Genomic DNA, 27,427 nt, shown 5'->3' with positions numbered 1-27,427 from the left:
TCTTTTAAATTCGCCCATGGTTCCCAGGTGGTGTCTTCCAGCAAGAGGCCTGCCCATTGTACCAGGACCATAAGCTGCTGCTCATCACCGAAATTCTGCCATTTAGTATCGAGGATAGTCAGGGGGGTTATAAGGGGGTAGTTATCTTCAGCAGAGGCGGGTAAGGTGGCCAGGGTCTGGTGTGAAGGTGAGCGGGGTTGGTAGGGACGAAGTAATGAGCAATGGAAGACGGGGTGAATTTTGGAGGAAGGTGGTAGATCGAGTTTGTAAGCCACGAGACCTATTTTCTGAAGAACCTTGAATGGACCGTAGAAACGCTTTGTGAGTTTAGTGTATGCACCCCCTGAGACCGATGACTGCCTGTGGGGTCGTAATTTGACCAGAATAGAGTCCCCTTCAGCGAAGTCAACGTCACGACGTTTCTTGTCAGCAATATCTTTCATGCGCTGCTGCGGCTTCTGGAGTTTCTTCATTAAGCTCTGAAGCATAGTGTCGCGAATGGTGAGCCAAGTATCCATTGCCTCTACTCTAGAGTCTCCGACGAGGTATTGTGGTATATTCGGGGGCTTCTTACCGAATGTAACCTCATAAGGGGACATACCAGTGGCTGAATGGGTTGATGTGTTATAAGACCATTCGGCCCACAACAAGAAGTGCCCCCACGTCGAGGGTCTGTGGTGGACAAATGCCCTGAGGTATTGTTCGATCACTCTATTCATCACTTCCGTTTGCCCGTCCGTCTGCGGATGGTACGCGGTACTCATACGGAGAGTTGTGCCACTGAGCTTGAAGAGCTCCTGCCAAAAGCGACTGACAAAAAGGGGGTCTCGATCAGAAACGAGACTTCGCAGGATGCCGTGAATTTTACCTGAGATTTCCATAAACACCTTGGCCACTTCAAAGGCAGTGTAGTGAGGTGGCAGAAGCCCAATGTGTATGCCTTTCAAGAATCTGTCGACGACCACAAACAGAGTTGAATGACCTTTAAATGGAGGAAGACCTACGATGAAATCCAGGGAGAGGTCTACCCAGGGTCTCGCCAGAATAGGGAGTGAGCAGAGTAGGCCTTGGCTTCGTTGATGATCATTCTTCGTCTGTTGGCAGACGAGGCATGTGGTAATGAATAGCTTGACATCCTGTCTCATTGCCGGCCAAATGAAATTCTCTGCATCGTGAGCAAGTGTTTTGGCGGTCCCCATGTGCCTGCCGGTAGGAGTGGTGTAAAATTCTGTTAAAATGGAGGAGATGAATGGGGAATCCTTTGGTAGCCAAATACGGCCCTTCTGCAGAATGAAGTCTTGGCGAAGGGTGTAATCGGGGTAGCCACATATTAGATTAAGGTTTCATTATTTTTGGGCCTTGTATATAGGGCTCCATAATGTACGTAGGGTACCCTAGAAATGTAGGATTTTTTAGCCCTTGTACCCTAGAAATGTAGGATTTTTTAGCCCTTGTATTTTAGGGCACCTAGACTATAGTTTTTGTATTAGGGGTAGTTTTGTAATTTCACATGCATTAAGTGCAATATTTGATCTGTGTGTTGGGAAATAAATTTAACTGAATTGGGAGATGCCCAATCCAATTAAATTTTAGAGGGGGAGGTGAGCATTTGCTTGCTACACCCCATTACCACATCATATGGTCACACTTTGTGCATGTTCTTCATGCTTTACATGTCTCATGACACCTAAGCACACTTAGTGGAGAATCTTGGACTTGATCTTAGATTAGTGGGCTGAACCATAGCTAAAATTCACTCATCATAATTAGTGAAATTTTGATTCCAAAATTTGGCTCCACAAATTCAATTTCAAATTCAAGTGAAATTTGAATAGAAATTCGAATTTCCCTCCAATTTTTTGTGACACTTAGGCTATAAATACAGGTCATGTGTGTGCATTTTTTCAACTTTGATCATTTGAGAATTACACTTCAAAGTTAAGACCTCATTTGAGGCACTAAATTTCGTGCTCCTTCTCTCCCTCTCCCTCCACTCATCTTCTCCTTCCTTAAAGCTCTTATCTATGGCTTCCTATGGTGGTGAGCTTCTTCTTGACTCATCTTCTCCTTGTAGTGGCGTCTCCAATCATCTTCTTTCTCCATTTCGCTTCCATTCATCTTCAAGAAGCAAAGGACTCCATTGATGAAGAAGATCCAAGGCCTACAAGCTCCACATGGAGCTACATCATTTATGTTTATGCATAAACCATGTTTTATGTGTGTTTTTGATTAGTTTTTGAGTGTTACGACCTAAGTGGATGGGCCACGGGTCATGAAAAGGGGTGGTGAGTTTAATAAAGTTTGGGGTGTGAAGAGAAAGAAGTTAAAGGGTCATAAAACCCTTTGTAAATATAAACCAAAATGAAAATACCTATTCTTTGCTCTTTTCTTCTCCAAGAGAACCCTTCTCTTGTGAGCTTGAGTTTTAGTCCTCACACTCCTTGTGTAAAAGGAAGCTTCTTTCTCCTCTTATTGTTATTTGGGTTGCTCTTAGTGAGATAAGAACTTATAAAAACTAAAAAAACGTAAACAAGATCATTCTTAGATTCTACGTGCACATGAAGTTGGGTAGATAAGATTTTTACTTGGATAATATCATTCAATTTTTTTATTTCTAAAAAATTAAAAAAATTGTGAGCCACAAAACCTTACTTTCTTACTAAGTCAATAAACCAATAAACATAATCACCCATGCTTCTCATTCTCTTACAACTATAGTTTTTGTCTCTATCTTTGTCAACATTGTTTCTTCTCTCAATCACTCCCCAAAATTCCTGATGGTTGAGGATAATCATTAGAAGAGATGGTATGCATCCATACGTGTGACAAAGAAATTTGGATTGTTGCTCAAGAACTCATATCTAACCCTAGAATCCCTATTGTATTTTACTAACAATTATGTTATTTATATAATATGTTAGTCCTGCAAATTTATTATATAAATGACTAAGGTTATATATATCCTCTCTCCTTTTTCTGTGTGTTTTTTATTTTATTTTAATGTACGAGTAGATGATGGACTTCTTCCACAAAGTGTGGAACATCCATATTTTGTATAGCCCTTATGGACAATGGGTGTATGATAGACACACCAACCTCAACACATTTTATGGGTGTCACCTTTAATATTTTGGCTCTGAATCTTGTTAATCGGCTTCCTATTATTAGTTTTACTTTATGGAAAAATTTATATACCACTGCTCTGAATGGATATGTTAAATTTGCACCGCCTCTGCCACAACCTCCTGCTCCTGAGTATCATCCCATGGATGACGTCATTTATGTGCTTAATTCCCCTGCTCGGGGAGATCCACCTACTAATGATGCATTTTCAGAGCCACCACCCTTTGTCATCGATCACCCTATGGATGATGCATTTGACCATGTTCATGATGTAGATGACATACCTATTCCCGATGAAGATTGCATTCATGCTCTTGTTGTTCAATATCACATGCCATTAGATCTGCTTCCTCTGGACAAGTCTCCACCCTTTTATGTGCTTGGCATGGCCGATGAATTTTTGACTTCATCTTCTTCTTCTCCACCCTATATGTGCCTAGCATAGCCGCTCACTCATCGACTTTTTCTTCTTCACCTTCGTATATGCCAAACATGGTCGCAGAATTGTTGACTTCTTCGGCTTCTAATAGTATCGATCATCGTGAGAAAGGGGGCGATGTGCCTGATGGACACATGCATGATATGGATGATGTTGACTTGGATGACTTAGAGGGGACAGAGACAGATCATGGAGAGGACTCTTTTTGAAGAATCTAACTCTTGGAGGACTTAACTTTTTGGTACTCTTGGAGTATATTTTGGGGATTTTAGAAAGATAACTACTCTGACATAGGCCTTTTTATTTTGATTGTATATATAAGAGGGTAGCTAGGTCTTTAGGATGATGTACAAATTTATGGTACTTTTTACCCTTATGCTATTTGGGATTACTATATCAAACTAATAACAGTAGCGTATGACTATGTGTGATGATGTAGTATGATGAAAATGAAACAAATAATAGTAATGTGTGTTTATGAATATAATGATGATGTATGATATGTGACACAATATATGTATACGCTACGATTACATGTTATAAAAAATTCCTTCATTACGATGATATTTAATTATTCCGTACCACAAATTTTTTATGTTAATATCAAAAGTTTAGAACATTTAAATGAGTTTCCAAAAGAAAAATCAATTCATCTTTTAAAATAAAATAACCAACAATACAGTTTAGTAAAAGAAATCGAGAAAACTAGTTTAATTATTTCAGGTGTCGTAGTGATGGCGAACTCTGGTTGGGTGTTGGAGCTTCGATCCACTAAAAGATTTGGGGATCTTGCTTAGTGGATATCTTCCTAAGTACTCACCCATTTTGTTTTATACTTCGACGACCCTTCGAAGTGGTGAAAATGTTTTATGAAACATTAGAGGTTGACTCATTTTAAATGTGTAAGATTGGTGAAACTTGGACCTTGAGGCAGACCATAGGTGAGATGGTGAGTACAAAGGTGTTGTATCTCAAAACTCAAGTTAGGCATCCAAGTGAAGTTCTTAGTTGTTGTTGTCAATGAGTAGGTACATTAGCTAAGGATTATTGGTGGGTCCTCAACCTAGAGCTGGGTGAATTTGTGGTGGTTAAGCTGTATGAGCCTATAGAATAAATGGGTAGGCAAATTCCTTTATAGGTTAAGGTTAATGTATACTTTACCTAGGTAAGTCACTACACACACTCATATATTTTCAACAAAACCACACTTCATCCATAGGATTAGCTTGGGTCTCCCCCAATGTTTGTGTGATGCTACGTTAAGGGATGTACTTGAATTAATAGCTCATACAATGAAAGTCTACATGGAGTCGGGTTTTTCTTTGGTGTTGGTGATTGACAGACTTTAGATGATAATGTTGTTATTGAATCCACGTCCCTAGTTTTAATTATGATAAATCATTAGCAATGAAAATTGTAAGGATGATGGAATTGGTGTGATGACTAACATTTTTGCTTAAGTGTTTTAGTGATAAACATCCTAAATAAGTAGATTGTGCATGCATTCTAAGGTGCTCAAAACAAAGCTCAGAAAGGTTGTCTCAAAACTAATGTCAAGGGTAAAACCCTTAGAAGATCTTTTGAAGTTTATATGCATGATGAAGAGTGCTTCCCTTTTAGTACTTGAACTTGGCAAAGTACAAGACAACAAGGCCTTACATAGAAGATGTAAGAAAGAAAGCATCCAACATCATAATGAAGTTGCACTAGAGTGTACATCAGAATGACTCTGAGAACTAAACTTTAGAATAAAGTTCTAAATGGTTCAAGCTTGCATCTCAAGGACTACATTTTGTCTTCCATATTCAATAACTAAAGGAAGTTGACTCATCAAAAGACAAAAGTTGAAGACATCACATCTTCCAAATGAAGCCGCACATACTGAAAGCTCATAAGAATATGAATGTTAAAGAATTCAAAGATGTAAACAAGTTGAGAGTTGAAGCATGGTCCATGAGAAGATTTGATCTTCAACATCAAAATGGAAGACTATAGTTGTTATGCAATGTAACCTTGGACAAAACACTAACATACCAACAAATGTTCCTTCACCACCATTCATATGTGAAGTAGACTACTTCGCAATGCTTTGTGTTACGAAGATATGTTAAGCGTGATGAAGTTGTGATCCCTCAGAAAGCCATATCACTTGTACTTCATCAAAATTATCTACTTTAGAATGGGTCCTTTCTCAGCTAACATCAAAATCACCATTTTAATGTGTCTTTAAAATGCTATCATAAAGGTTCCTTAGAATGGGGACCTCAGAATAACTCTACTAGCTATCATGATTTGACAACTGTCACCTTTTTCTACTTCCTCCATAAGTATGTCAGTTGTGTAGGCTCCACCCCAATGGATACCTTTGAAGGTTTAATAGGACAAGAAGGAGCATTATGAAGACTAGTTGAAGTTATCCTAGAGAGAGAAACTCAAGCTACATCTCTGTATGAGAAATATGCCATTATTGCTTCAACACCTCTCAAGTGAGAGCGACCCACTTCTACATTTGATCTTATGTTGTACTCTTTTGATTGTTAGAAGTGAGATATTATATTTTCCTAAGTGGAAACCCTTTTATAAGGATGTGCAATCATACATAGAAACCTTTTTTGTAAAGCCCAACAAGTGGCTGACAAAGGTTGATATCAATGGTGTTTTTGGTCTAGTAGATTGCAAGGTGTGAAGTCCAAAGGGGTTGCTGGCAAGTTGCTGAAGGGTGAGGACTAGATGTAGCCCAAGGTAGAGATGAACTAGTATAAAAACCTTTGTGCATTGTTCTCTTCCTCTTTCTTCATTTTTCTGCACTTGTTTTTAATTGTTTAATCACATCACTATTTTTGGAAACATAAAGGACGAAATGTCTTTTATAAAGAAACCTAAAAACTAAACCTTTTTCATCAAAGTCTTTACAGCTAAACAACTCCTTTTGAAATAAAGCAATAAACTATAAAAATTGCTTTCTATAATCTTCTTGCTTTTTTGTTCTGAGCTCATAACATTCTTCATTCTGAACTATCCCTTTCTAAACAAATATCAAAATAACAAATTATTTTCAAAAAGTGTTATCAGTTTGTTAAAAAACAATTCAACCCCAATTTCTTGTGGTATTTTTGTTACTTCAGTTGTTTGATGGTTGAATCATGATGTTGATGATTGATTGATTGATGATGGCATTTTCATGTGATTGTTGTCAAATTTATGTTTATTACGAGATGTGTTGTCATTTGAATTCTAAGATTTATGCTTTATAGTTTTTTATCAGCCATTTATGCTTTATATATGATGGTATTTGATTGTGTTTTAATTGTTAAGTTTTATATTATTTTAGTATGCTTGTTTTTTGTAAGCTTACCCTTGTGTTGTTCCATGTGTGGTTCATGCCTATAATGACTTTGAACTTCATGTTCATGGGAGAAGATGGCTAGGAGGCAGTCCTTTCTTTTTAATGGCTTATGGATATGTGCTTGGATGTGAAGGTGTAGCTTTCATATTTTATTTCCTTTTTAATGTCATGTATAGTGTTGATCAACTTAGACTCTAGGTAGTTCATCTTCATAGAGTTGTTTATGTTTATATGCATGTTTTGAGGAGATTTGAGTTGCTCTGATGTTGGATAAGTTTATATTATGATGGAGTGTCATAAGGCACATAGTTTACTAAGTTGTATGTATGTAGTCAGCACCTCCCTCACTTGCCTCTTTCTAGCATTGTTAGAAGGTGATGAGAATCCTGAAACTGGCCAAATACAGGCTAAAGGCCCAAGTGGAGAAGGGCGAAGGCCCAAGTGGAGAAGGATAAAGCCCCCGAGTGGAGAAGGATGAAGGCCCAGAGGCAGAGACACTATCAAGACTATTAATTGTTGTTGAAGGCCCGGATTAATTTGAAGGCCCAAGTTAAATATGTTTTTTAGTTATAATTTTTATTTATTGTAATTTTGGCCCAAACTGTTTAGAAGACCCATGTCTATTTTTATCTTTTTGTTCAGATACACTATAAGTATTGGTTTTTGTTTTGAATAAGGGGACTTTTGGCATTTTCATAAAATTGGGTGAGAGTTTCTCTCTGGGTTCCTTGTTGAACCAATTATCAGACTTATCAAGGTAATCCTTGCGGCGTTTACCCTGACTTATCTTCCCTCACTGGAAGTGGCGTCTACCCTGACTTATCTTCCTTCACTAGAAGTGGCGTCTACCCTGACTTATCTTCCCTCTTTGGAAGTGGCGTCATCCAAATCTCCGTAGCCTGTATCAAGCGATTCGTTCCTAGTCAGGATCACATCATCTGGTATCAGAGCTTCGGCTCTTGATACAGGTTCTATCCTATCCTATTATTTTTCTTTGTAATTTGTCCAGGTTCGTGTTTTATCCTTGTTCTGTTATTTGTTTTCTTGTTTGCATCATGTGTTCTATTAATTGCGTTCTTGTTCTTGTTCTTGTTTCTTGTGTCTTTCACACTTTGTGTCAAAAAAAAAGTTGCAGAAATTTTGAAAAAAAAAAGTGGGTGTTTGATCTTTGAACACGAAATTGAGGCATTTAGAGGTTTTTTTTTGAAAGAAAATAGTGGATCAAATCCCCTTATCTAGATTCTCCTCTGAATTCTGAGCGTTTTGATATATAGTGGGCCTCAAACGGACAACCGTAGCAAAAGTTATGAACATTTGAAGTTTACTTGTCATATCTGTTATCCTATCTATTATCTTATTTGTTATCATATTTGTTATCCAAATTAAATCTAATTTGTTATCCAAATCTAATCTGTTATCCAAATCAAATCAAATCAAAATTTGTTATCCAAATCAAATCAATCTAATTTGTTATCCAAATTAAATCTGCTACACAATCTGTGATAATTAAACTGTCTTTCCTGTTATATACCTTATGTGTCTAATTTGATTCATCCAGGAACTTAAGAGGGAGTGAGTGGTAAAAGGCAAGAGTGAAAACATCACACAAAAGCCTATATTGAGAGCATCAAACACGAGTGAACTACCATTAAAGAGAGAAACACGTGAGTAGAGTGTGGTGAGGTCCTGGATCTTTTTTTTAAATTACTGCAAAATTCTTTGTTCCTTAATCATGGCAGGAGATGGTGACAATGGTGGTGTATATCATCAACCGGACGGATCTTAGCGCTTATTACTAGACGTGATGACTACACAAATGCAACGTTTGTTGAACCGTAACAAAGAAAAGCTCTACAGGCGAATAGTCAAATCTTCCTTGTTTACTCTTAAACCTCTATCCCCTAGAGAAATGTGTGATGACCAAATCAGAATGAAAGAAAAGAGAGAACAAGAGAAAGGAAATAGTGAGGCACAACAGAGGAATAGGAAAAAGAAGAGTGATACACCCGAGGGAAAGAGTGATACACATAAGAGAGAGAGTGATACACATGAGAGAAAATTTAATTATTTTGCAGAGGCGAGTGAAGTGAGGAAAGTGTTGCCTGCTCATGAACCACTCTATCTACAGTATTGCAAAGACAATAAAATTTTTACTGATAATTCTAATGAGTTTACTATTTCTATTTCTCCTAGTGTTCAACCCTTATTGCAGGAATTTAAAAATGTCTTTCCTAAGGAGATTCCTCATGGACTGCCACCTTCAAGAGGCATAGAACATCAAGTTGATCTCCTTCCCGGAGCTTCATTGCCTAACAGGACAACTTACAAAAGCAATCCCCAAGAGACTCAACGTAAGGATGCACATGCCAAAGTTGAGTATGTGAAAAGATTGTATGACCAAGTGAAGGTGCAAATTGCAAAGAAGAATGAAAGCTATGCCAAGAAAGCCAACAAGAAAAGGAAGGAAGTGGTACTTGAACCCGGTGATGATCCTGGACATTTGAGGGCAAATGTTTTCCAAGAAGGAAGGAATGATGAGAATCCTGAAAGTGGCCAAATACAGGCTAAAGGCCCAAGTGGAGAAGGGCGAAGACCCAAGTGGAGAAGGATAAAGCCCCCGAGTGGAGAAGGATGAAGGCCCAAGTGAAGAAGTATGAAGGCCCAAAGGCAGACACACTATCAAAACTATTAATTGTTGCTGAAGGCCCAGATTAATTTGAAGGCCCAAGTTAAATATGTTTTTTAGTTATAATTTTTATTTATTGTAATTTTTGCCCAAACTGTTTAGAAGGCCCATGTCTATTTTTATCTTTTTGTTCAAATACACTATAAGTATTGGTTTTTGTTTTGAATAAGGGGACTTTTGGCATTTTCATAAAATTGGGTGAGAGTTTCTCTCTGGGTTCCTTGTTGAACCAATTATCAGACTTATCAAGGTAATCCTTGTGGCATCTACCCTGACTTATCTTCCTTCACTGGAAGTGGCGTCTACCCTGACTTATCTTCCCTTTTTGGAAGTGGCGTCATCCAAATCTCTGTAGCCTATATCAAGCAATCCGCTCCTAGTCAGGATCACATCATTAAGTTTGGTTGGAAAGTACTCTTAGAATCTGAACTTAATGAATTCACTCTTTATGTTACATTGCTAGGAATAAAGCATAACATTATGATTTCTACTTGCACAAGATTATGATTGTAGTACTGGAATATTTATCAAATATGTGACGAATCGATATTCGATAAATATTCTTAGGATTCTCGATTACGCGAAATCGATTCGAGGCAATCTAACGTGTGCATCGGCAATGTTGGAAAATTATTCATATGTATTAATTTCATTTAGATACTGTAGATATGAATGATTAAATCCAATCCTATGCTTTTCTTGAATTAATTAAATGCATTTTATTTGTTTTCTTAATTTTACATGTTTACGACTTTTATGTTATTTACCTTTCTTTCACTAAACCCATGAAAATTTGATCAAATCCTTTGTATATATCTATTAAACTGTTTAACTTTATCTGGAGAAACTAAATAACTCAAGTCCCTATGGAGACAGTCTCATTTATAAATTTTGTAAACTGCGACAACATTCATACGCTTGTCAATAGTCTAACATAGTCCAAAGGCAATGGAACAGTAACTCAATCCTCAAGTACTGAAAGTAATCATCAAAAAGTAACGTCCATGGTTCAATAAGCAATATGTACAATAGCACACGAAAGGGAAGTTTTAAATTGTCTTAACATTCTTAATTCCTTTTGACTTATGTTGTTAACATTGTATTTGAATTGAATGTTGAAAGTCAGCTTTGAGCACAAGACGACGTTGGAAAATTGTACTTCTCTGGAGATATGTTGTAGAAGATGTTTGGGGTCCCCTCACTCTCTCTGCATAATAATGTGCATAGTGTAAAGCGCCCAAGCTATTAGGCAACGACTAACTTGGATCTCTCAACGGGTCGAAGCTCAGAAGTTTATATAAAGCTTGAAGATGTTCATAAGTAGTGGAATCAGAAAAGAATCATCTGAGTCAAAACGAAAAAAGTGTTGTAACGCTGGTCAGTTTCGTTGAACGAAAGAAACTTGAGTGAATCGAGTAAATCTTAGCCCTGCTAAGTTAGCAAGTTTCATTGTATTTGATTTTATTGTGTAAACACTCTTTGAGGGATTATAATACATTTTCTATCAAACATCTATTGTTTGTGAAAGCTAGGAGTGGCTAAGTGACAAAGAATACTTGGATCTTAATCTCAGGGGGAGATTAAGGGTAGTGCCAAGAGTGGCCTAGAAAGTACTCATTGTAACCAGAAGTGGCATAAAGAATACTTGGTTGTGATCAAATATTTGATTAATGGAACCCTTCAAGTTTTGAAGGAGAACTGAACATAGCCCAAGAGTTGGGGTGAACCAGTATAAAACCTCTGTGTTTTCTTTGCTGCTTCTATATAACTTGTTTATTCGTATACTTTACTTCTACATTATTGTGTCCAAGTTTTGTGAACTAGTTTCTAAGCACAAAGTGAATTTGAATCCCTTGGATGAAACCAATCGTCCATTGATATCTGTTTGAGAAAAGTTTTCAAAGTTATCGAAAGACCAATTTTTTTATCCATCACACTATTCGACCCCTATTGTAGTGTGTTTCAGGTACTTCAACGTATCCCTTGGGAGATTAGCACAATAATGTAGAAAATTAGCACATTAATCTAGATGTTTAAGATAGGATTTACCAGTTTTGGCAAAAAGCAATTTTTTACCATTTTTGCCTATGTCTACTTTAGTCATTTTTGGTTAAAATTTCAAAAGACAGAATGCACATAAAAGGCATGACTTGGAATGTTCACCATGGCTGGCCATTAGTCATTCATGTTGTCAATTAAGTTTGTCAACTTAAGTCTAGCCAAGTGTCATTTGGCCAAAGCCTTAAACCTCACCTTCATGTCTTTTTAAACACCAAATTAGAGCTCTTTCTTCTCCATTTTGCACAAGTTCAACTAAGGGAGAGAGGAATCTATTTCTTTCTTCTTCCAAGCTTCATACAAGTGCTCTTAAGGTTTCTTCCATCAAAGCTTTGGTAAGGGGATCTTAATCTTCTTTCTCTTCTTGTTTTCCTTACCAAATTCGTGCAAGCTTCTCATTCATGGTTCCAAAATTTCATTTTCATTCTTAGAAGTTTGAGACATCAAGGACCTGAGCTATTTGTTCATCTAAGTCATTTTGTGTAACTACATCAAGGTAAGGGGGGTCTTTCCACTTCTTGAACCCTAACCTTGTTGTCTTCGGAAGCTCGGCTTCATTGCATGTTGTTTTGATGTTCAAATATTCGTAGCTACTTCCTTGGTTGAAACTGGAGGATGTGTTGTGTTTCTTGAAATTTAAGGTTAAAAATGTGTTCTTTGGGTGTTAAAACTTAGGGTTAGCCATAAATTTCACTTAAATCGGAGTTTTCTAGCAAAAATTACGAATAGAACAAGTTTAAGGACCATTTGTAGAATAAAAATCTATCATGAAATTGAATTGGTTGCTATATCTATATGAACTGTTAGTTTTGACCTAAAAAATGAGTTTGTTAGGTGTGAAAATGTAGGGTAGCATATAAGATTCATGAAAAACCGATTCCCGCAACACCTAGAACACTGGAAATAAGTTAGGAATGAAACTTTGTAAAAAAATGAGTGATAGAGTAATTTTAGAAGTAGACAACTTAACATTGGGATTTGTGCCTCTAGATAAGTTACCTTAGAATTATTTATTTTTTGGAATTGTTGATTTAATTGCTATATTATTGCTGAGATAATTTGCAAAAATTGATGACTGATGCATATTCTGGAATTGTGATGATTCTCTACTGATAAAATTACTAAGATACATGCATGTATATTACTATTACTATTGGTGAATGATAAGACCGGCAGAGTGTGAACTCCAACAAATTATATCCGTGGCGTGCAAGTTTGTATTTTGCTATATATTTGTATATCATTATATTATTTGTACACGTTATGGTTTAGGTTCGGGGATGCCCAACCTCGGCAAATTGTTTGTTATGATTGTTAGACGGTTGTAATCATAGTCGTTATGTTGCCCAATTGTTTTGTGTGACAAGTGATTTCTACCGCTTAAGGAACCACGATTGGTTCCTTGAGAGTAGTACATAAGCCACAGTTGGAGCGGACGTATGAGGATGAGAGTGATGATTCTTTTGTGGACACGTCTTAGTGAGTTCAATACTCTTGGTGTGATAAGTGGTCTACTCTAGTCCTAGTTTTCTTTACTAATTTTGATGTATTTTGAGAAAGGTTTTCTCCACGGATATGTATTTTGTTAAAGCATGTATGTAAAAAAAAATTATTTTTCTTACTTTCATACTATTATGGGTTGTATTCGTATTATTTCTTCTGTGACACTGCTGATGTTATTTAATCATGTATGAAGACTAAGTTATTTTATATCCACTTTTATTTTAATTCAATGTAAAGAATTATCGTTTTTCGGTTGACGCAATTGTTTTAAAAAGAATACAGTAAGAGGTTTGACTAATTGTAAGTAGCTGTTAAAAATTGGGACACATATTTCTAAAATAAATAAAATAAAAAGCGTTTTCAAGCAATATTTTCAGTCAAAAAATTTGAGGTGTTACAATTCCCATAGACGAGGCCAATCCTTATGGTGTTAAGCATTGGATGTGGAAAACATGATCGAGAAAGGGAGAAAAAAGAGAGATCAAAGAGAATTTAGAGAGAGAGAGAGTGAATTTCTCATCATGAATTAGTGTTGCCTTTATTTGTACATGGTTACAAATTTATAGAGCCAGGAAAGGCCTTTTGGCAGGTAAGTTCATTTTTTCACACATGATTATCAAACTCGTGAGTTAACTCACAAACGCGGAAGAGTTTACGAGTCTAGTTCCCCTCTACGAGTTGACTCAATTGTAGACCTGTTTTTGAGGTAGACTCGTGCTAACTCGAGTAGACTCATGAGAACACAGTCAAACTCGCGAGTCCACTGTTGAGTCAGCAACTCTAGTTGAAGCCCCAATTTTTTAATGAACAATACTAAAGTAGATCATTTTTGTATCACCTCTATTTTAGAAGACCAAATTAGTGTACTTTTTTCTCGTTTCTCGCCTTTGTTTCCTTCTTTCTCTATGATGCTTCCTACCTTTCATTCTCCTCTGCTTGATTGTTATTGGCTAAGGGTGGGTCGTTAAAGGCACATGATGCATTGATGCACATTTCAAACCTTGAAGGGTGGTTTTAGACTTTGAGGAAATGCCACCTTATTTAGGGTGAAGGTTGTGCAACTTCTAAGTAAAATGGGAAGAGACACATGTGGTCATTGCTAGCGCACCAGGCAAACTGCTTATGCACCTAGTGCTTTGCCATTTTTCCAAAATTACCCCTAGCAAATTTACGGATTCGTAATCCGTATTTTCATTACGAATTGTCAATCCAAACAGGTTTTTTCTATTTTTTTTAAAGTATGTTTTATGAATTAATTTAAAATTAATGACCCATATAGGATTCAAACTTGTGACTTTCAGGTTATTAACACGACACTCTAATCAACTAAGTTAATAGACCAATTATGTTATGAAATAATTAATTTCGCTATATATAACACTAAAATTTCTTATGTATATTCAATGCACATGTAAATTTACATAATAAATTTTATAATAATTAATTTTGGTGCATTAAATTTATTGTACATGTAATATATTAGAACAAAATTAATCATCACAAAATTTATTATGTAAATTTACATGTGTATTATACATTAAAAATTAACTATTAACATTTATTATGTCAATTGAAGAAGTCACGGGTTTGAATCCTCCCACTAACAAAATAATTAATAATTAACAACTAACATTTATCGATAAAAATAAATAATATAATAAATAATTAAATATACATGTATTATTATTATTATTATTATTATTATTATTATTATTATATGAAGGAGACTCACCAATTTAGGTATATTTTTGAGTTTGATAACTTACCGTTATGTCGATTTCCTATTAAGTCGGTGTAGCTTCTCACGACCCCGACCTATTATGCTTAACGTGGGGGAAATCACCATAACACCTCTGGTATGCCAATTGGCTTTGAATATCATGAGCTAACCAGATTGCAAATAAAGGTCCTGGGTTGACGAGATTATAAATACTTTTTTCGAAATAAATGCCAAGTCTAGTTTCATCATTACTTGCTGTGTTTTGTTCTGTTATTTACGTGGTTTTTTCTGAAAACTCTAGAAAAATCATGGTTTCCTTTTTTATTAAAAACAATACTAATAAAAATGTTGGGAAGAGTCTAGTATCCCGTGTTGTCCTGGACTAAACCTTCTCGATATTAACAATGAAAGCCCTTTGGTATTGGTTAATTTGGTTTACCAATTTTTCCTTTTCTTTTCCCCCACGTTTTTCAGCATTTAGGAGATGGTGTGAAAACTGAAAAATAGTATGCACATAAAATTGCCCATATTTGTAAAGAATGAAATATTGTCACACCATTGAGCAATTACATGAACTCGGTATCTGCTTAAATGATTGAAAGAATGACAATTCTTTGGTGCAATAAAACTTTTCCAAAGCCAAGGCAGACAACTTATATTCTTCAATTTAAATCATCTTTTCAAGAGCTTTAATACATCTCCAACAAGATGCAGTGATCCAGTCACAAGAACCTGCAACCATTGGTAAGAATTGGCTCTCAGAATACGCGTAGTATCATAGGTAGGTTGGTGGAAAGATTGAAAAAGAAAACACTTCTCTCTGCCCCATTACGAGGGAGAAGGAAAGGAAGCAGAAGGTAAAAGGAAACACCATTCTCCATCTTCAAAAGGCAATTATACATACCAGCGGTTAACCAAAATAATACATCGCAGGGTAATACCATTGATGGTGAAATGGATAAGGCAAGGAAAAGATTTAGCACTGAGTATCCATCCATCAACCAAGTCAAATATGAGAATCAAGTACCATCCATATTATTGTTACCTGAAGTCTTGTGGAAGGGTGTTCTCTGACGCAGTCCCGCAGCCATTTTATTGTCAATGGCAATGAAGGTATTACTGCACTGTGTGCCAGATAGTTATGAGAATGGCAGCCAGTTGAAGCATCATCGTAAAGAAATTCATGAGGTGGTAAGATCTCCTTGCTGTCTATCTTGAAATCCTTTTCAAGCGAAGTGATCATTTCTGCAGATATATAAAGTAATGCACGGGTCAGAAAAAGTCAAGCTTTGTCAAGAATGCTTGGTCCTCTTAGGCAGCATCTTCGCATGATATTAAGGAATTTTGGTATGGGCTATCTAAATAATTTCATCAGTCAATTTGTTGTCATTACATTTATCTTTATCTAGGCTAATCTAAAGCCTAATAATTTTGAAGAACTTGATGATAGCAGTCAATGTTGAATTTAGAACACACATCTAAAACAGTATCTTGTGTCTCCTCTTTTGGTTGAATTTCCATTGGAAATATTTTCCACTTTGTTTACAAGATAATAAGGATGTTGAAGGAAGACCAGCATTGTAACTAAATGAATTTGCTATTTAAATTCTAGGAAAAAATATTTCAACTGATTATAGAGGCAAAGATATATATGTCATTGTCAAGACCACTCTACTGGATGCATGGATGAATGATGAAGCACCAAAAAGTTGATGTTTAGGATAAGCCAGTTAGTTAGGCCTTGACAGTTGAGAGTAGGCTTTATAACCTCTTAGAATAGGTAATTAGTTAGGCCATTATAAATGGAAGCAGTAGTTGATAGGGGATGTTTGTTGAAAATTAGTTTTGGGTGGGACAGGCCAGGCTCTTGAATACGTGAGTTTATTCAGTCATTGTTGTAAATTTTTCCATTGCTCGTTCTACTATCACATTGATTTAGATTGGCAATTAGGGATTTGACCAATAAAATATCATTTCACTCTAGTTTGTGATCCAGTTTCTATCAGTTCAGCCTCTGGAAATCTTCCAACGAATACCGTGACAACACAATAAAAAATTCAATACATTGATATCTGACTGTCTTATTGCCCCTTGATGCTGAAAGATCCATTTGCTATATGAAAGACAATATGACTGACACAAGCATAATGGCATCACAGTGAGGACCCTAGAGTGACAAAGAACATAAGAACATATTACAAGCTGGAAAGATGGGCATACCTTTCCCATGTGTAATCTTCTCCCAGATTCTTTGGAGGTTAAATTGCCATGATAGGTCTATGCCATTGAGATCAGAAGAAATAACTGATGCACCAGAAGTAACCTTACTATACTTTGACATATTTGGGACAAAAAGTGCTCTCGAGAAATGAATACCTATGCAAGGTTTCAACAAATTTTGACTGCATTAGTGCAATGAACCTCATAAGCATATAGTATTTCATACAGAAAAAAAAAATGTAAAATAGTTAAGTAAGGAAATATGGAGAATGGCTGGGATGCTATTTTTTTTTTCTTCTAGAAGATTATCTAAACGTAATGTAGTATTTCATATAGAATATATTGGTAACACGTTTATCCACCATATGTCAAGAGGGTCAACTCACATAACTGATATGCTAGAAGGTTCAGTGTACTGTCTAATTTATTCTTAAAATCCACTCAGAATTTTTTTGTGAAGCAAAACTAGGTAAAGTCACAACTCAAATAGTGAAGATAGCTTTTTTCTAGTAGACAGTGAAAATAGAAAAATAAGAGGTGCTATGAAGCAGGAATACCTGAAGAAGCACATGTATTCACCAGCTGCGGAAGCAAAACATGGGGATTTCTCACATCTAAGCAATTGAATAGAAGAATCTACAATTAATCAATGCTGAATATCAGGAGAGAATTAATAATGAAATAGATGGTCAAAAGAATTTCATGAGATACTTTGTCAGATTCTAGAAATCTCAACAACAAAGAATAATATAATACAAAAAATAAAATGAGTAGTTGAGGATTGCATTAATATAACTTAGAAATAAGGAAAAAAAGCATACAAGAAAGGATATAATATGTTATCACAAGTCACAACAATGGTTAAGCTCCAGGAACAGCTGGAACAATCAATAATTTTAAGGATACCTACCTGCCTAAAAGATTTCTCAAACTGCCCCAAGGTCTTGCTTTCATGTAGGAGGTGGCCATTTTCTGAAGATTCCTCTGCATTTTCTACTTTGAAAGACAAATGTGGCAGAATTTCATATCTTCTTACGGCATTAGAGAACCACTTTGCGCAAGCCTCCATGCTCTCTGGACTATGAGCTCCATCCAAATAAAATATCAACTCTCCACCATAATTTTTAGAAAAGATTTCTGAGCCGTCAGAATTTGGATAAGAGTCGTAAACAATCTGAGCTCTTCCAGAAAAATATGCTGTTGAAAGGCCTCTAATAAATTCATGTGGCAAATTAGAATCCTGAAAATTGTATTATACAGTGAAAAACGCTAGGTGAAAATGGAATATAATGAAGACAGAGGAATATAAGCATATCCTTGATACAATGGATTCTCAAACAATGAAAGAAAATCAAGCAGAATAATATTAAAGTGACAAAAAATATTTATTATCCACACACCCACAGACATGAAGTGAAAAAAAAAATACTGGCTAATCCATCCTAAATTATTAAAATCTGACTCTGACCAGGGACTCATTCTGAAAATTCTTATACATGACATGTGATTACTGATAGCATAATTATTGTCAATGTATTTTAGATTCTAATGCATTATGATTTACAAGACATTCCATAAACATCTACTTAGATGCACGCATGAACCAAAAGTAGAATTTTAACTAACGTTTTGATATTTTTCTCCCCAGTTCCCTGTTCTCTGAAGCCAACATCTAGAAAGAGAGACTGCAAGAGCAGCATTATAGAATTGGTGATCACCCGATAAGCCAAGCTCTAATCCCTTAATTTGTTTACAATCAAAAGGTTCAGTCACTTCCAGTGGAACCTGCAGCCATTGAAAATAGGCAAACAATTAATAGCATTAACAGTTAAGACTTGAGAGACTCATGCTCATGTGAGGTTGCACATGCTCCAGCATGCTTGTATGATTGCTAGCCTATATCTTCCTACTAAATCAGTGCTCTAAAATATATGAAGTAATTGATTTCATATAACTGAGGATGAGAAAGATAACCTTTCAGATGGTCAGATCAAGCCTAATTATGAAGTTTCATTAAATGATTCAGTTTTTTATTTAATTATTAATTTATTTTTTAATTACAGACTCAATTTGAAAATTGATTACATTACCAAAAGCTTTTCCTTCAAAACAACTAGACACGACAATTTCCAAACCTGTGGATACTTGTCTAACTCCCATCTGACTTTAACAGGAAAAAACTGTTTTGATTGGGTTCAGGATTTTCCCAATTTGCAAAAGTAGGGATGGGGGGAGCAAGTTTGGGGATGCAATTACTAGCACGAGCACACACACCCACCCATCCATACAACATATATAATTGAAATAGGATTTTAACCTCACAATCATTTCTTATAATTATTGAAATATAAATTAATTATTATAATAATTTAATTAATAATAGTAATTAAATAATAAAATTGAAATAACACATTTTATTAAAAATAGTGTTTCTTATTTTTAATATTTTATTTGAATTAGAATGTACTTGATAAATGATTTAGTTAAAAATATTAAATATATATAAATAAACTGAATTTAGAAAAAAGGAGTGGGATGAGTTCCTTCTAGGCTTCCCCGAACCCATTGGGAAGGGGTTGAGTCTAAAATTTTCATCCCCAACTTTCCCAAACCAAACCCCAAACTCACATTGTCCTTGGTGAGGGTGCAGACAAGAAGGGCAAAAGCAACCCCCGACTCCCCATTTTGCTCTATTGCCATGCCTGTTAAAATTCATAACAATCATATGGTATGTATGATATAATCAAGTGGTACTTCTAAGCTTACTATTTGACGAAACATATTTTTTTCTTCAAGCCATTTATTATATGTAAACAATGTGAGATCACATGTTCAAATCCTGGAAATAGCCTCTTCACTTGTGAGGGTAGGACATCATACATCTACCTTCCCCAGACTGCACCAGGTGGGAGCATCGTGCATTGGGCTTCCATTTTATATATGTAATCAAAGTATCAAATTTATAGTGACAGAAGAAGCTCAAGCTAATCAGATTCAAATCTTTAATTAATATATATAAAAAACTAGTAATGGAGAATTTTAAGTTTTATAGCATTTTACTTTTTAGTAATATTTTTATGAACAACATCCTCAGTCAAGGTGGGCAACTGGGTATAGGAGCTTCTGACCATAAGAACTCTATATCTGTTTTCATCAAAATAATAAATGAAATTGGTATTGATAAGAGGTATTAGAGTAAGTATACTCTAAGAGGCAACTTCATAATGCTATTTCCTTGATGCAATTTATAATAGTTGATACGATTGAGAAAAATGATTTACCATGAGTTCTTTGGCCCTCTCAAGGATAACATCCATTGCTTCAGGAGGTTGGGGTACAGTGAAGGCAGGTACCTTAGGCTTCAAGAATAGGGAAGGCATCCATTTTTCAGAAGAGAAGGCAAAAAAGGAAGGTGGGGAGGGGGCACACAAACACATAAAGTACTACAACAAGTAGCCTATTTCCATAGAAAGCAATTTGTAGGTTTGGTTGGTTGAGTAGAGTTTTAATACCTTAAAAATCCCTGCCTTGTGTGAAGCTATCTGTCCAATAGTATCTCCTGCAAAGATGTAGTAATTTAAATACTTTTTCCATATTGAGGTCAATTCACTCTTATTGAAGAAAAAACACAAAAAAAGAATAATAAACATGATAGTTAACTTAGATGATGAAATCACATTGCCAACACACGAACATGTTAAGCTCTCGGAGTAAACAATATATGCAAAGCATCAGGAAGAATGTTCAGAAAATATGAAACATACTTACCTAATATCTCAGTATGATCCATGCCCAGAGAAGTAATGCCGCAAACTGTAGGTTCTTTAATCTGCAAGTTCATAATCATTTTAAAATGTAATTGTCATATATCAAATGCAACAGGTTGCAATTTCTTTAAACACTTTTCTTTTATTAGTTCAAGAAAATATAAACAAAAATTGTTGTTAATAAATCTGTGATACCATACATCAAATGCATACCACATTAGTTGAGTCTTCTTTACCTCCAAGACCAACTTCTATAATGGCAGCATCAACCTATGAATGGGAAGCATATAAATGGAATATTAGCAGTGCGGTAAAAGTGGAGAAAAGAAGAATAAAGATTGATAACATAAACAGATAAGTAAATATTAGTAAGCATTAAACTGCAGGTAAAAGCCAAAAAAATTGTATGAACTAGGAGCACATTATTGTAAAGGACATGCGGTAATTCTACTGCGGTCCTGAGTTAGTTTAGTTAGTTAACAGTCAATTACTAAGTCAGTTCAGTTAGTTAGATGTCCTATCTGTTTTGTCTATAAATACAGTATTGTAATCACTGATTAAGTGGGTTAATAAAACTGCTTCTTCTCTCTTTTTATCTCTCCTATTATCTTTTCTATTAATAACCCAATAACAGATTTGATCAAGAAAGAAGTTGAAGGTGGAGATGCAACCAAGCGTCATTATTTTTAAAATTCAGATTTCCATAAAAAGATTGTTACAATGAAACATAAATCATTGTTGGACCCAGATTTGATCATAAAGCTGGTTGGAGCATCAATGGCATTGAACTCTTGGAATTTCAACTTGCTGGGTGAGCATTTAGCATTAAAGTCTGTTGCATCAGTGGATAACAGTTCGGTGATGGAGCCAAGGCAGAAGGAATGTATAGGAGCAGTCATGGTGATTCAAGTTATAAGGAGTCAACCCTTGTCCCCACCACCACCGGACCTCAGTTTGCATACAGTGGCTAGTGGGGTTTCACAGTTGATCCCCACGGATGGACACCAAAGATTCATGTTTTGTAAAAGTAAAATGATTTGCTTCTAAAAAATGAGAAAGAGGAAGGGGCAGATTTGGAATTCTACAAAGTGGGTCAAACTTTTTTACATAGTGGGTCAGGTCCAAATGGGATTCGTAAAAGAGGAGCAGAATCTTGGAGTTCAAATTGGGTGGCAGGATTTATATCGATAAACTAGGATGCCTGTGTAGCTGATGACATGTTAATAGAGAAGATGTGGAAAAAGATAGCAGCATCACCAGTGGAGATCCAGATTAATTAGAATTTTCTTTCATCCCAACTGCCACCGGAGCCACCAAACTCAACCCCACATGCAAGGGCAGTGGGTCATTCCCAGCTAAGCTACAATGGGTGCAGTTGTCTTGCAGCAATCAGGAAAACTTGAGGAAGTGTGTCATTTCAGTGTGTAATTCCGGTTTTCAAATTCCAACCTTGAGGACAAGGTTGATTTTTAGGAGGGGTGTATTGTTAGGATATAAGGACAAGGGAAAGTTAGTTAAGATAGTTAGACTGTTAATGAGTTAGTTAGTTAGAGGGGTTTATTAGATTTAAATAGGGGAAGAAGGATAGGAGAGAGGCAAATTGGTTGTCATTGTAAATTGAGCATTAGCTCTTTGTGAAAGGAGAAATTCTTTGTGAAGGGGAAACCTTAGGAGGAGAGTTTTCTCTCTTATTTTCTGTTCTTTTCTTACTAGTCAATAAAATTCATTCTTTTCTTTCTCATTTCAATTCTTGGTTCCTAATCCTAACATAATCCATCCATCTAGAGATAACAAACAAAAAGAGCTCACTAATTTATTTTTTATTTTTACTTAAAGGAGTATGTAACATAACAAGCAGTGATCCTTTATGAAAACAACATTTATCACAGAAGAAAACAGTTTTCCAGAGTGCAACAAACGTGCTGCAGGGAAATAAAGGTAAAGACGTATACTATCAATGACAGAAGAAATTTTATAACTAGAAAGCAGAGACAAATTGGTTTGGTTTGGTACTGCATTATTCAGAACAAATTTAATCATTCAACTCCAAAACAATACAGGTAAAAGACTTTCGTAAACATCATTGGCTAGTGGCTTGTGAAAATTTGATCCAAAAAATGACAAATTCATCACATCAAATCTTTCACATTGGCTACTGCAAACAGTTACATACATCAATTTTGCAAGGACAATTTAGTAAGAAACTCAATAATAAACTGATACGCATGGTTTACCTGTTCAGATATAAATATTTTGAAGGCCAAAATAGTAAGAAACAGAAATAGCGGTGGCATTGAAAGCTGCTCTGTTGTATTTTCCTGTGAAATTAAGCTTCAGGAATTGAGAAACTGCCACCAGAATATGTCTTTGGATAATATATTCAAGTTACATTTTTTCTTCTAAGTTGTAACAAATGGTTTCACATGTGAAACATAAATATTCAATGATTAAATTTGAAATATACTGTATGGAAGTTTCAATTTCTCATTGATATCAATGGACAACCAAGAAAAAGAGAAATAATTTTTAATATGAATAGATTTATTTATATTCAGTTACATATGCATCCAAGTATGTTGTCCAGTTAATTTTGTAAAGTTGCTTATCACCAGAATTTTCACTCTAAAACTAGTAAAAACTTTGTAAGCAATAGTCATGAAGCTTCCTATGAGTTAATATGTTATCTTTTCAATCACAGACACAGAGCTCTCCCTTTTTATCCTCAAAATTAAAATGATTTATGGTATTTAGAAGATCCAAATAGAATAATAGAACAAGTATCTGATAAACTCCCTGGCACTAGTGTACGATAGTATTGTGAAATCCCACATTGCCTGCCTCAATTATTGGGATGTGGTTTATATACCTGTTGGGTAACTTCACTTAAGCCATTTGATTTTAAGATGGAACCTAACATGGTATTAAAGCCTAAAGCCCATTTCTGTCATTTCTATAGTTTCCACTGAGTATTGCCTAGTCCGACAAACATCCATGGAGCGGGTGTTGGAAAGTTTCACATAGCCTGCCTCAATTACTGAGGTACAGTTTATATACCTGTTGGGCAATTTCACTTAAGCAAATTGGTTTTAAGATGGAATCTAGCAAAATAGGAAAAGGAATAGAAGCAGTTGATTAAAGGCTATTGGGAGTAGCATGCAAAGAAAGTACGATGAGCACATTGGAGGGTGCAATGTAACCAATCAACTCACATGGCAGGTGGGGGAAAGAAACAGATTTCGGTAGTGGGGATAGGATAAAAAGATAAGAAAGGAGGCAAAGGGTTGGAAAATAGAAGTTTGGGAAGGCATAAATCAAGCCCCTTGAAGTGCTTGCAGTGTCTCTACTTTCCATTTCTCATTTGAACATCAACCAAAGAGAAGGGGTTTTACTTTTTAGCTCTTTCCCTTCATTGAAAGTGAGCTCTGTTTGAGTTCCTATCAGTAGATTATTATCAGAAGGCCAATAGGGAAAGGCTGAAATTACTCCAGTAACCAATTCTTCTATTAAGTGTAAAATACAAGCAAAGCAATGCTTGGATTTAAGATATACAAAGATTTAGAAAAGAAAGTCCAAGAGTCTCTATAAAATATAACAAATATTACCTCCAATCGATTCCAACAATCCCAGAAATATTGCAAAAACTTGCCTTCAGATATGTCAATCCTACAGAGACAATAACTCAGAATTTAATCCTATGCAACTTTTCAAGCCTAAGTGCAAAAAGCAGAATAAGCAGCTAATTGCAATACTGTAGAAACAAATTGGCATCAATTATTTTTCATGAGTATCAAAAGAATTCTATTTGCAAATTCCTATTTCCTAATCTAGGCCTGATTATCAGAAGGAAAATGTCATTGCTTTTTATCTCAAAAATAGGTAGCCCTAGTTGCTTTATTTGTTTGAAGTTTGAACTTACTATTAGATGAAGGCTTTATTAACAAGATAATGGGTGTACAGGTGAATAATGTTCAGAGATGCTCGCATGGACTACTGTCCAATTCCTCATGGAGAAAAAGGTATGATACTTCTTAATAAAGCTTTGTGAACATTCATAATTGAAATATTTTGCTGCCAAGCAGTTCATCTCAATACAGTTTTCTTCCAGAAGATATTACTATGACAGTAAGAAAGAACAGAACCTAGTCAATAAAGTGTAGATGTATTCTTATTCATAATTTCATATAGGTTCATTGTTTACCCGGATCAACCAGATATCTGTGCTGTAAATTCATGGACTCCAGGTAAGAAGAATGTGTGTATCATGTGCATGTGCATGTGAGAGAGAAAAAGACTATTGAAAAGGGTGACAGAGATCAGAATATATGAATGGAATGCTGATACAATATCAGTCATTCTAGACAAGTTAGTTCATTCAATTACTAACCCATCTATACGAAATCTTTCACGCACATCGATTAGGTGAGGGGATGTGAAAACTCCGGTGCGAAAGCCACACTCCCTTAAGATTGCCTCACAGAATATGCACGTTGAACCCTGATAAGTAATCCATTAACAAAAGGGGGAAATGAAGGATGAATATGATTATTAGGGATGTGCTTTCTGTCATGTCAGATACCTGACAACTGCATCAGACAACTATAAATTGGTTAAATAACTGTTGAGTAACCTATTTATTTCAACCATCATAAGACAAGCACCAATTTATTTAAAAGATATATATAATGTTCCTAATAGTAGTAATAATTTGTTCTTGAATCTTGAAGCAAAAAACAGAATTGTCTGAATTGACTTGTCAACAAACTGATCATATATAAAATAAATAAATAAAAATATGACAAACTGTGAAAAGAGTACCTTCCCCTTTGTGCCTGCCACATGAATAATGTTAAGCCTGTTTATATCTTCTTCCAAACCCAATATCTGTATAGAGAACAAGCATTTTATTTTTCTACTGTTCATAGAAGTCTCCTTGAATCAGACAATTTAAGGAACATTTTCATCTACTATAAGTGACTCCTAGGAAATAGAACATTTTCTTTTCCCTAAGCTTAATTATAAGCTTATAATTACATCGAACCATCTCTCATCACTATGACTTCAAAAATTCTTGGAAATAGTTCAGCATATTACCTTAAGATACAGTGACATTACTTCTAATTTGTTGGCAATCGGTGGCTTTTCCCCACGCCTTTGGCAAGTAATAAGAGATGAAATTTTTTCCATGGCAGTTTCGTATGAAGATGTTGGGAAATTTTGCAATTGTCCATTGGTGACAGAATTGCTTTCCCTTTCAAAATGAACTTCAGATGATGTCTTATATATAAATCCTAAAACATCAAGCCACAACAAAATTTTCAGAAACTCAACGTTATGCTTTTGCAAGCCCTACAGTGTCACATGAGTACAAGTTCCTTTCCATGCATTTTCAGTAGATTAAATCTCAGAATAGAAACTAGAGAAAGCGTGTTCAAGTGTGCAGCACCACATGACAAAAGCTGAAAAGTAATTAATATTTGAAATTGAAAAATAGAGAAACAAATTGACAACAAACCTCAAAAAATATTATAGCAAAATAACAAAATGGAATAAAAGTACTTCAGGTAATCTGTTTGGAACAAGAGCTTACTTTGTCCTGTGAAATTATGTATGCATGTAAATGCAGGTAAACAAGAATAAGCCCATTTTGTCTTGATGGTGGATTTCATATGCCACCAAGTGAAATGTGATACTCCTACCATCCCACACTTCTAATTAGTTAATCATCAGTATATTAACCCTGCAAAGCAAACATTACCACAATCAAAAACAACCAACAATAAAGTAACACAGCCAGAGACATTCTGATTGAGAAATATTTTCCCTCATAAGTCATATCTACCATTCATCTTCCTAAGTAATAATAGATTAGCTAAATTTATTGCCACCTAAGACGAGATAATAACCATGTCCTGATTTTATTACATTCCTAATAGTCACTTCAGGTATGACCACAACCAGAGTCCAAGAGTTAGGAACTGTTAGGAACCAACAATTGAAATGAGAAAGAAAAGAAATATCCCTAACTAACTAACCCCTTAACTAACTAATCAATATCCTAACAGTAATAACTAACATATTAATAGTCTAACTATCTTAACTAACTATCTTAACTAACTTTTCCTTCTTCTTATATCCTAACAGGAACAGTCGAAAAATTATTCTATGTTGGGAACAATTATTCATTTAAAATGAAATGACTCAAAAAAAAAGAAAGAAAAACAAAACAAAACTGTTAGGATTTGCAGACCAATAATGAAAATGCAAGCTTAGATGCATTAGCATTATTATACCGACACGTTTCGAATGAAAGGTAGAGAAAGTGTGAGAGACTCACAGTGAGAAGGAGAGTGAGGGAAAAAAGAAGCCATGATGATAATCTGAATTGTTAGCTGTGGACGCTTGGGATGGGATTGAAATGATAAATTATGGGTACGCTATCGGCAATGGATCAGCTCCTCCACCACCTTCTCTCAATTTGTAATACATAATCAGGAACACGCATTTAGGATTGGAGTATTGGACCTCTTTTTTCACCCGCGCCAATGAAAACGTGGCTTGGTGCACT

The 27,427-nt window shown here is 35.4% G+C and overlaps 1 protein-coding gene across 2 annotated transcripts; it reads right to left on the bottom strand.

Moving 5' to 3' along the window:
* Positions 1-15,404: 15,404 nt before the first annotated feature.
* Positions 15,405-27,427, bottom strand: LOC100805027 (folylpolyglutamate synthase). 2 transcript variants are annotated; one of them, XM_006588898.4, is made up of 17 exons: positions 27,197-27,427; positions 26,450-26,599; positions 25,954-26,150; positions 25,678-25,743; positions 25,247-25,356; positions 24,465-24,525; positions 23,097-23,180; positions 21,076-21,132; positions 20,864-20,924; positions 20,608-20,654; positions 20,377-20,454; positions 18,722-18,880; positions 18,006-18,335; positions 17,653-17,731; positions 17,096-17,251; positions 15,921-16,120; positions 15,405-15,607 (listed from the first exon to the last, which is right to left on the bottom strand). In XM_006588898.4, exons 2-17 carry the CDS (start codon positions 26,559-26,561, stop codon positions 15,548-15,550), a joined length of 1,857 nt encoding a protein of 618 aa, XP_006588961.1. In that variant the 5' UTR covers positions 26,562-26,599; positions 27,197-27,427; the 3' UTR covers positions 15,405-15,547. The 2 variants fall into 2 exon arrangements, with proteins under 2 accessions (XP_006588961.1, XP_006588962.1); XM_006588899.4 differs by lacking the exon at positions 20,377-20,454.

This window comes from Glycine max, chromosome 10 (assembly GCF_000004515.6).
Source record: "Glycine max cultivar Williams 82 chromosome 10, Glycine_max_v4.0, whole genome shotgun sequence".
Taxonomy (NCBI): Eukaryota; Viridiplantae; Streptophyta; class Magnoliopsida; order Fabales; family Fabaceae; genus Glycine; species Glycine max.
Note: the sequence above shows the minus strand (reverse complement) of the source record. Positions and strands in the feature narration are given on the sequence as shown.